Source organism: Pteropus vampyrus, unplaced genomic scaffold, assembly GCF_000151845.1.
Source record: "Pteropus vampyrus isolate Shadow unplaced genomic scaffold, Pvam_2.0 Scaffold113, whole genome shotgun sequence".
In the NCBI taxonomy this organism is placed as follows: domain Eukaryota; kingdom Metazoa; phylum Chordata; class Mammalia; order Chiroptera; family Pteropodidae; genus Pteropus; species Pteropus vampyrus.
The window spans coordinates 3541463-3552766 of record NW_011888894.1 but is presented as its reverse complement, the minus strand read 5'-3'; the positions used below and the strand labels follow the sequence as shown (position 1 = coordinate 3552766).

General features: G+C 36.8%; 1 protein-coding gene across 1 annotated transcript in view; it reads right to left on the bottom strand.

Annotated features, from left to right (window-relative positions):
• Nucleotides 1-2190: 2190 nt before the first annotated feature.
• The window catches only part of CNRIP1 (cannabinoid receptor interacting protein 1), a 16361-nt gene continuing 7247 nt past the window's right edge, over nt 2191-11304 (bottom strand). Inside the window, exons 2-3 of the mRNA XM_011365625.2 lie at nt 8024-8141; nt 2191-2550 (exon numbers count right to left, since the gene is read on the bottom strand). Of these exons, the coding sequence (XP_011363927.1) occupies nt 2386-2550; nt 8024-8141 (283 nt within the window). The 3' untranslated portion in view covers nt 2191-2385. The remainder of the gene's footprint in view (nt 2551-8023; nt 8142-11304) is intronic.

Genomic DNA, 11304 nt, shown 5'->3' with positions numbered 1-11304 from the left:
CTTAACGTGGCAGATTAGCTGTTAAGATTTCCTGTTTACTTCATCTCCATCTCCTCCCCATCTCCCGTGATTCAGCCTTACCTCTTAGCCCCAAGCACACACACACACACACACACACACACACACACACACACACACACACACACTTTTTTTTTTAAAGAGTATAAAATAGAGTTATAACTTGTAAGGCTTAAAAGGCTTTAGAATTCTTCTAGCTTAACTCCTTGTTTTGGAGACAAGCAAACTGAGACATAGAAAATTGAAATAACCACTTAGGCTCAAAGAGCATGTTTGTGGGGCTCAGATGCTCCAGCTTCTGTCCAGGGCTCACCAGCTGCCTCCTCTCTGGGAGTGTGCAGTTGTGCTGGGCCATATTTCCTCTCAGCCCTGCCTTGAATCATCCCAAACTCAAAAATCAAAGCCTCTACGTGTTTTTCTAAAGCCATGGAAATATTGCAAATGCCATAATATTGCTTCTACCTCTCAAAACAAATGCTGAAGCTCTGATAAATGAGTCACTAGTTTGAAACCTCTTGTTTCACAAATGAAAATATTTCTTAATCAAAGTCTTCAGATTAAAATATGTAGTTCTCATATTTCCCCACCTTCAAATCACTGCATTTCTATTGGATATTCTAGAAGAAAACTTACGTCTCTGTCTATAGTAAATACATTTAAAAAAATATCTCAATGTCTGTTTAAATAATTGAGTGTTGGTTTTTAAAATACAGTAACCAGAAATGGGTCAATTTTTATATTTGGCAGCAGTTGTAATAGACACTATTATTTTTGAAAAGCAAGTGAACTGAGAAGCATTTGCTCTCCTAAAACACCCCCTCCCCCCACCACTCATAACTAGCCCATATCCAAGGCATTGCTGTGCCCTGCTGGCAGTACAGCCTCATTGCAGGTAAGTGACAGGTGGAAATTCCATTCTACAATAAATTGGCTCTTTACAATACTTCCATTAACCTTGCTTATTCTTACATGAAGGGGTTACAGGCAGCGAAAAACAAATCCTCAACTAATTTTTTTCCAATGTGATAGGATTTGTGCTTCTCAAGTGAATATTACAATATTGTCACAAAGTAGTATGTTGCTTTTCAAGAGGAAGTTTCTTTCCTTCTTAGAGATTCATCCTCAAACTTCGTGGAGTATTGGCTTTGTGCTGGGTACCTTGCGGCACCCTGGGAATAGGCAAGGAGGTATCCACCCTGATGTGCACTTACTGTTACAGCACCACTGCCTCAAGTTGCTCAGCTACAGAGCTGGCTGATAGGGGAATGGCCACTATGAAGGGAGGAATTTTGGAAAGAGAACAGGGACAAACATTTCTTGATTGCCCACCAAGTGCCTGAGCCTGTGCTAGCCCTGTTAGAGCTGGCTGGAGCATCCCGTTAAATTGTCAGAATTGATCTCTGGGTAAGTGTGCTAATTCTACTCCAGGTCTGTCCCCCTCATGCTGCAACACAGATGGAGATCTTAGGGGAGCTGGCTTGGAGCAGAGGTCCACCTGCTAAATAGATATTGCCCAAATTAAGACGGCAAGCCAGGGTATGATTTTCAACACCTTTATTAAGAAATATCAAAAGTTGATTACAGTTCCATACACAGTTTTACAAAGTTCAAGTGAAGGGGAATGTAGGGATGCCATCAATATAATGCCAGGGTCTCTTGCCAAAGAGATAACCCTGTAACACCTGTCACCTTGTTTAACAGTGGTCACAACCATGCTTCTTCCCAATTCCACTAGGCCATGGCACAAAATCTTAAGTTACTTGAAAGAGTTTTAATACACTATAAACACTTCTTAAATATTTCTCCTTTTATTTTGTCATCATCCTTTCCTGAAAAAGCTGAGCTATCTAGAGGGAGCACATTTGAATCACATTCACAGCAGTTTGTATTACATTTTCACAAAGCCTGCTTTAAGGGCTGTAAAACATTGCAAGTTACCATATTACACTTAGGAGAGAACCCATACACATTGTTATTTTCTTTATTTAACGTTTAACAAAAAAGGGGAATCACTCAACTTGAAAACATAACACCACGGTTATTTGGTAGAACTGTTAAGCATGGGACATGCCTGCCAATTCCACCGAGGTCCTCAGAAGCGGCCAACAGGATGACCGAGAACAATTGGATGCAGGCACACCAACACAGAATATGGAATGGGGTCTTCTTGGGGATGATATATCACAATCTTTTGTCAGGGACATTGCATCAGAGGGAAATTACGCTTTCAAAATAATCGGGGCTAGTAGGTCATTGGCACCCGATGGGAAACATCAACGGTGTGGTGAGCCTTGGTGAAGGCTTGTGCTGGGTTATCTAAAAGGAAATTTCTGAAGGATTGTCCAGCAACATCAGAAAAAGCCATCTTCAGAGGAAGGACTCCTTGTTCACCCACATGAGACTGCGTGTCTCGTTGGGCTTGCACTCATACTCAATGACAGAGAAGGGGCTTCCCCATTGGCAGTGATCTCGCTTGTGGTAATTATAGAACTTGACTTGCCACATTGTTTCGAAGGTCCCAATGTCAGTTATCTGAGGGAGAGAAATACACCCCATGAAAAATTCATTCTGCCATGAGCAATAGAAGAGAGCCAATGTTAGTGAGAGGTCCTGCATCATCAGGTGTGATCAATCAAGACTCTGAGTTGGCAAACCTTAGCCTTTACTTTAATAAACTATCTTCCGTTATTATGGGAGATATTTTCCTGTAAAGCTGTGCGTGGACCATTTTTCCTCTATAAAATCTTATTTCCATTGTATGAGTGGCATTTGCTATTATATTGCCTTTTAAAAAAACTTAACTCCCTAAATGTATGTGTTTTCCAAATTTAATTTCTGGAAACCACTTAGAATCTCAGAATTTTAGAGTTTGCCACAGAAGGGGGATTGGGAAGAGAGGAAATAATATTTAATGATTGTCTTTTGGTTTCTATCTCAAAAGATGGTTGTATAAAATAACATAAACACAACATAACTAAACATAGGATGGCAATTGTCTTATCGTTAATTTCAATTCCAGGGAAAATTATTTTATTGGAAGTATTTGATTATTAAAGACTCCACTTTAACTTTCAAATACCACTGAATGTTTATAAGTCCAGTTCCGTGCCCATGTCTATACCTTACCCAAAACCACATTTGAGTATCTACAAGGTGCCTTGCACATATACAAGTTTCTATAAGGCATGATTCTTGCTCTCACAGAGTTTGCATTCCGCTCCCAGAAGGTAGGCCCTGCAAATCACTACACAGAATTCTTCTGAACCAGAAGAACACCACTCTCATGTAGCTGAGAACAGGGCGCAGAATGCCCTAGAGGCCACTGGGCAGGTGCTCAAGTGGCCTGTGGGGTAGCCTGACCCTGCTACCGCCTCCTGGAGCTATTTAGGGGATCTGGCATTCAATAGCATGATGCCTGTCGTTATTTTCTCCTCTGACCCTTCCCTGTCATGGGAAGGGACAGGGACTGACTTGGCAGAGTTTTTAGACTTGTCAGAAGCCAGAAGACATGGAGGGGGAGGGCAGCGAGCAGAAGAAGCCTTATACTTGTAGCTGCTACAGGAGGAGGGTAATCAGGTGCTTCCCAGATAGCTCTCCAAGATGCTCTCAAAATTATATTCTGCACCATTGCCTCATCCTACTAATTTGATCCCAAAACAAGATTTGGCTTTCCTTTGGGAAATTTGGTTGACTTGAAACAGTGGGTGATATACCACACATTTTCTCCCAGATGAGAAAATGAAGTATCTCTTTTTAAAGAATCATGGCATAAAGAGCTGTACATGTATACAGCAGCTTTATTCACAATAACCATAGACAGGGATCAGCCCAAATGTTTCAACATCACTTGGTGATAAACAAGTTTTAGTGTATCTACAAAATGGCATTTTACTCAACAGTAAAAAGAAACATACTGACTCAGGCAGCGACAAAGATGGGTCTCAAAGACATGCTGAGTAAAAGAATCCAGACCCCAAAGAATACATACTGTATGATTCTATTTATATAAAACTCATATGCATAATATCTATTATAATATATAATATAAATAGTAGATATGTAATTTATATATTATGTATATGATATACGAGTGATTGATGATTAATGAAAATGTGCCAGAGGAAAATTTTGGGGGTGATGAAAACATGTTACATCTAGACGGGTGTTGGTTACATGGGTGTATGTATATGTTTGTCAAAACTCAGTGATCAGTGTGCTTAAAATGGGTACATTTATTATACGTAAACTATACCTCAAAGTTCATTAAAAAATAAAAATACTGATTTTTAGCTAGCTACAAGGAAACAGGTATTCTAAACACTGCCAATGGGAACTGAATTATATAGCCTTTTGGAAGAGTAATTTGTATCAAGTTAAAGGTGTGAATATATGTAGGTCTAGCAATTTCACTTATAATTTATCTTAAGAATATCATGGTGTTTAGAATAGTGAAAAATTAAACCCTAAAAAATGTCCATATAGAACATTAATTAATTACAGCATATCTATATAATGGAATACTATGTAACAATTCTAAATGTAAAACATTTAATAAACTTTTTCTATGATTCTATACGTTACCTGAACTAAGCAGAGTACCAACAAAAATGTCTAATATTAATTCAACTAAACTTATACATGTTAATAAGTTTTATTTTCTTCTATGTACTTATTTGTATTTTCAAAATTTAATGATTGAGTTTTTTTATAATCAGAAATAAATGTTAAGCCAAACTGTATTTATAAGAATTACCAAATAGTTAATATCATTAATAATATTAATAAGAATATATGAATTAATTACTAAAAACTAAGAACATCTGGATGAAGCTAGAACATAGTTCATTAAAAAGAAAAAAATGGCTAACATCTGAAAAATATTCACATGTAATATTAGTAATTAAAGAAATATGAACTTTCACAGAGATAATATTCACCTATCAACTTAGCCAAAACTTCTAAATACCAGAAGTAATCTAAGCATCCAACTTTAGAAAATATTGTGAAAATGGTGGCATATCCAAGTGATGGATTTATATAACCATTAAACATGAATTTAGTGTTTTTAATAATAAGAGAAAATAATTAGAACAATGTTAACAGGGAAAAGATCGATTAAAACAGTTTACAGTATGAGATCAAATATGTAAAATAAGATATACAGAAAAAAGAAAATGAAAAATATTAATAATAGAGCTTCTAAATAAAGAAATTGAGTGTTTTTCTATCTTTTCTGCTCATATTTTTTACAATAAATGTTACTTTTATAATCAGAAAGAATATTTTAAATGGTGAAGTGAATTTATCATTCCTGAAAAATTAACGTATATATTTCTCAAATCCTAGGGACTTTATAAATTCTATTAAGGCTACCTATATACATATGAAAATATTACAACTTTGTATATAATACAGTAGTGGTGGTAAGAACAAAATCTCATTTTATAAATTACCAAGACTTATTACTTTTGACCAGCACAGGGCATTCCAATTTAAAGTGCAATTGAATTAAACTAAGTTATAAAAATATTTTACAAACACCAGCTAGTCTTTTGAGGGAAGCAGCTTAAAACCATGCTAGGTAAGAGAAAAAAATAATGCCGAGGCCTTTTTTTAAAATAGACAAAAGTTGGTTACAATACACACAAAAAAACCTAAGATGATTATGACCACAAATAAGAAAAAACTTAAGGCACTACATTTATGTCGGAATAATCTTAAAACTAAGAAAGTCTCAATCTAAGAGTTCTCAGTAAAACAAGAGACCAAAATAGAAATCTGATGACAGAAACAGTCATGGTTAAAGATATGGGATACAGTAGGTGCTTCGTATTTCGGTTTTGTTTCTCTTTTATTAATGCTGATCCAAGGTCATGGTGTATGTAGTAAACTTAACTGTTGCTGACTAGGAATATATTTTCCTCTTTCCCATGCCTAGTTGTTTTAACTTCCCTTTAGCTTTCTTCCTTCCTATTCATTCTTCCGGAGTTCTATTTCCTGGGCATCTCACCACTCAGCTCAGAATTTCTTCTCCTCTAGCTAAGAACAGATGGAGTCTAGAAAGCTGACATTCTTTTTGAAGAACAGAAGCAACTACTCAGGCTCTTCCTCCCAATCCATCTGTGCCTTCCAAGGAAAATTTACCCAGGCAGGCTCCCTGGATGATGCAAGTTATACAAAGGTATAATCCCGTGCATTTGTATAGTACTCTTTATTTTATGCAGCTCTTTAAAAGATGTCATTCCATGTTGGTCTTGATTTTAACATCTCCATTTTGTGGATGAAAGAACTAAGATTCAGAGAGGTTAAGTGACTTGCCCTTGGTCTAAAATATGCACCCAGCTAACGATAGGTCAAGAACCTAGGTGTCCTAATTCCTACGTAAGAACTATCATCATTGTACCAAACTGTTTATTTGAGCAAAACAGCTAAGAGTTAATGATCAGTTCTTTTCTTTTTTTTTCTCCCTGAGTGAGAATGTATATGGATTGTCACCTGTTGAATGCTTTAGGACACTGCTATGAACTGAATATTTGGATACTTCCAATATATATATAATAAAGCCTGAATCCCCACTGTGATGGTGTTTGGTATTTGGAGGTGGGGCCTTTCAGAGGCAATTAGGTCATGAGGGTGAAGCCCTCATGAATGGGATTAGTGCCAATAAACAAGAGAGGGATAATCTCTCTCTCTCTCCCTGCTTGCCTTCATGTGAGGACATAGCAAAAAAAGCAGCCCTCTGTGAACATGGAAGAGTGCTCTCATCAGACACCAGATCTGTTTGCACCTTGATTTTAGAATTCCAGGCTCCAGAACCATGAGAAATAAATGTTTGTTGTTAAAGCCACTCAGTCTATTGTATTCTGAAACCGATATTTTACTCTATCCCTGGACATTTGCTATAGTGTCCTTACAAGCTGCAAACCTTTGTACATTTTTATTTCGCAACTAATGTGAAAGAGAACTCATCAGATTCCAAGGAGAGGAGATGCATTTGTTGTCCTCGGTAATAAATGAGTACTTCCAAGTGCCTGTTTTAAACAATGTCTGTGGTCTTACAACCAGCTGTCCTAGAATACCCAGACTACTCTGCATTGGCCATGCCACCCACCTCCACTGGAGACAAGAATAAGGTCACGCAGAAATCTATTGACTAGGGAGCACAAAATGGGCTTATTATATTGATAAAAACATGACATTACTTCATTACTAAACAAAATCTGTATAAACGAACATCTGCGACTTTTAGTGTGGTGTTACCATTTAATTCCTACTGGATTTCAAGCCTCTCTATTCTTGTGATGTGTCAAGTTTTATTAGTTAATACATATTTTTCATTTCTCTTAGCTGAATATATATAGGAATAAAAGTTTTGGATCTTATAAAGTATATTTGACTTTAAAAGAAACTGTCACATTTTTCTGAAGTGATGATGCCATTTTACATTTCTACCAGCAATATGAAAGTTTCAGTTGCCCTACATCCTCTCCAACAGTTAATATTGTTAGTCCTTTTAATTTTAGCCAATCTAGTGGTAAGATGAAAGAAGGTAATAAAGAACAGAAGTCAATGTGGTAGAAAAGGAAAAACTATAAAGAAAAACTGTAAAGAAAAGTTGATAAAACTAACATGTTTTTGGAAAATGTCTTAAAATTGATAACCCCCTAGCAAAACTGAACAAGTAAAAAAAATTACCAGTAACAGAAACGAAGGAGACCAATACATTTAATGAAATGGACAAATTCTTCAGTTGACCTCTATTTACTAAAGAAATTGAATTTGTAGTTAAAAATTTTCCCAGAAAGAAATTTTCAGGCCCAAGTGGCTTCATTGATAAATTCAGACATTGAGGGGGGAAAAAAACCCAACAATTCAACATAAATTCTTTCCGACAACAGATGAAGGAACTCTTTTCAAAGCTGACACAAGGAACAGCTTTTATACTTGGGAGTGCATGCATAAAGCTACCTTCTTCCGCACACACAGCCTCATAACAAGCTCATACATCTTGCCTTATTTTTCCAAACTCCCACCAGTCTCCCACTGACGAGAGCCAACAGAAGGAGAACATTATAATGATTCGCACAGACGGCATCTCCACCTGGACTTTCTCCTGGAAAGGACTGAGTAGGGAATTAGTCATATTAAACACGAGTTAACATTCTCTTTGAAGTGGGGGCTGAGCGCTTTTAGAGCTGGGTAACACTTTATTAACTCCCAGTACCAGGGCTTGTGGAATTATTTGAATAAAGAGATCATTGCCGTTAATCTGAGTCAGAGGGTATTTTACTTCTTCCTGTCTTGAGCTTCGCTGCGGAAAGTTACTAATGGCAGCTGCAATTTCTACATGGGCAGTAGCACATCAAGGCAACACAGCTTTTCTTCACCAATTGTTATTTGTCTTTTAATTTAAATCACATTATAATGAAAATTTAACTTTGTTTATGATGTTTGACAGAAATTTTGCCTTGTATGTAATCAGAGTTTTCAATTTTTACTTTTGGATGTCTTCCATTTGTTTTAGGTTTAGATTAACCCTTTTTATTTTGATTTTTTAAAAAGTTGGCTTTTTACAGATAACCCCTTGATCTATCTGAAGTATATTTTAGAGTATATTATCAGGAAAAAACAAGTGATGTTTCACTCAAATAGCCAATTATCCCAGCATTACTTATCCAATGATTTAAAAATAAAAAATAAAAAAAACTATGTACTTTGAAGTAACTTTAGACTCATAGGAAATCTCTCTGGTATACCCTTAATCCAGCTTCCATTGCTGGCTTCACCTATGTAATTGAGTTTCCTTGGACATCTCAAGATGTCCTTGATATCCGTTAAATTACAATCCGTGTGATTGTGTCTGTAATTTTCAATACTTAAGCTTGAAACATTGGTGACAAAAGTCATAAAACAGTGTAAAAGGCTATGTAAGGCTTTCATTACTAGAATGATATTGGAACTTAACATTAGAGATGCTGACTTGATCAGGAAATCCTAATTTCAATTGTTTTCCTTAGACTTACTCTATTATAGATAAGTTCAAATTACAGCCAACGCTCAAACCAAAAGCTGTAAGATCATTGTTGGAACAATTAACTATCAATGACTTGCTTTTTCTAGATATGGAAATTATATGTAAGAACTTAGGCTTTACTGCTGGGACTCAGGACTTGTGATTTACAGTAAGAGACTGCAGATTCTGTCCCCTACAACATACTCCCAAATCACCCAGTAACTTGAAGTCTCTCCAACCTTTTAGGGCACCAGGGACTGATGCTCCTATGAGAATCTAATGCCTGATGATCTGAGGTGGAGCTGAGGCGGTGATGCTAGCACTGGGGAGTGGCTGCAGATACAGATGAAGCTTTGTTTGCTTGCATGCCACTCACCTCCTGCTGCGAGGCCCATTTCCTAACAGGCCACTGACCGGTACTGGTCCTTGGCTTGAGATGGGGGACCCCTGTTTTAGTGTATACTTAGACAGTTGATCTAGACTTATGGTAATTAATAAAATCTGTCTTTTCATGACTAAGTCTGAATCATTCTTACATTTAAAAAAATACCTGTGCTTCAGCCTTCCAAAATAATGTAAAAATTCTCACTTTATAAATCTAATTAAGAAGTTTTTAATCAACTCCTTTCTAAATGTTTGAGTTAATCTCCCCCTATAGTGTTTGTTCTGCTTATATTTCTAGTGAAAGATGTATCCTTCTGGTCCTTTTAAGGCCAGAGGCTGAGGAGGGAGTGGCAGCTTCAGGAATAAACAGAGAAAGTTATAGCTCTGGTCCCCAGCTCATACCGGCTCCAGGGAGAAGATGGGGAGGCTTCCTCTCCTGCTCTATGAGCACTTGGAAGACTGGGTACAGGCTCATTTATGGTGGCCCCCTCTGCACTTGACCCAGTGCCCAGTACAAGTTCAGTGAAAGAAGGAACAACTTCAAGCTGGCTCAGGGGCCCTCTGTGATCTCATGAAAATTCTGATAACTTTCATATTTGCAGTTCTGCTTCGAGTTAACATTTTCTTTCACCTCTAATTACATATGCTATTTTGACATACTGGGAGTGGAAGGATATCTCTTTGTTATAACAAAAGATTTATTTTGATCCAACAGCCCTTCGTCATGTACGTAACATGAAAATATTTTCTTAGAGGTCTAAACATACATTTTAAAACTCTAGAAACGGATGGTTTTGTCAGAAAAACAAGTAAAATGGACTCAATAAAACCACAAAGCTCCCCTCCCCCAAGTAAAAGTTATGGACTAAATTAAAAGTTAAAAACATTCCTTCTGAATATCTTTATTTTGGATCTTGACTTTTATGGGGAAATTCTGTCAGACTTTCAAGTAACAGCTAAGTCCTATGCTATGTAAATTGTTTCAGAACACAAACTACGAAAATGTTCCTAATTCATTTTATAAAGCTATTAAACCTGACAGTAAAACTTAGTCTGTAAAGGCCTTCTAATTGTTCTTCCCCTCTTGTCTCCCTTCCATTTACACATTGCCACTAAACTGATTGTAAAAACATGCAAATCTTATCATAGTATGAGGAGCTAGAACTCTTATAAAGATTTTTAAAAGAGAGAGGTAATGGTGGCGTGGAGTTGTTGGATGAACTTTACATGTATTATCATAAAATCTGACAAAATACAAACAAAAAAATGAAGCCTTTAAAAAGTGACTAAAAGCGGGACAGAAACCAGAGGAGAGTTACCTTGAAAACACCTCGACTACAACAGTTAAGAATTGTTTTTGTTTTTGTTTTTTGTTTTTGCCTGAGGGAATTCCTCAGTCCCCTGTAGATCTGGCAGAAGAAAATGGAAGCTTTCTTGCTGGAAGTGGCTGAAGACAGTGTTCAGGACTGGTGGAGCAGCAGAAATATTCCAGGAGAAAATCCTGGAAGCAAGAGAGCAGCAGAAGAGGTGAAACCCAGAATCTGACTATAACTCTGCCGTAATCCCTGGCTAACTGCATACACGCGCTGGTAGAAAGGGACACCCTAATGGACTTATTGAAAAAGCAGTCAAATCAGTGAAGAGTTGATCCTTGAAAGAAAAAAATTATGCTGAGTAAGATTTGTAACTTCAGTGTCGTTTTTTTTTGTTCTTTGTTTTTTTTTTTTTTTTTTTGATTGAGTGCACTCTCAAACTTGATAAGTTAAAGCCTTAATGGCTTGAAATGTCAAAGCAAAGGTCTCAGGACTGGCAGAGCAGCTGGAAATTTAGGGGAATCTCAAGGTGGATGGATCCTCAAATCTCAGTATAAACTGTCCAATTCCTTGGTT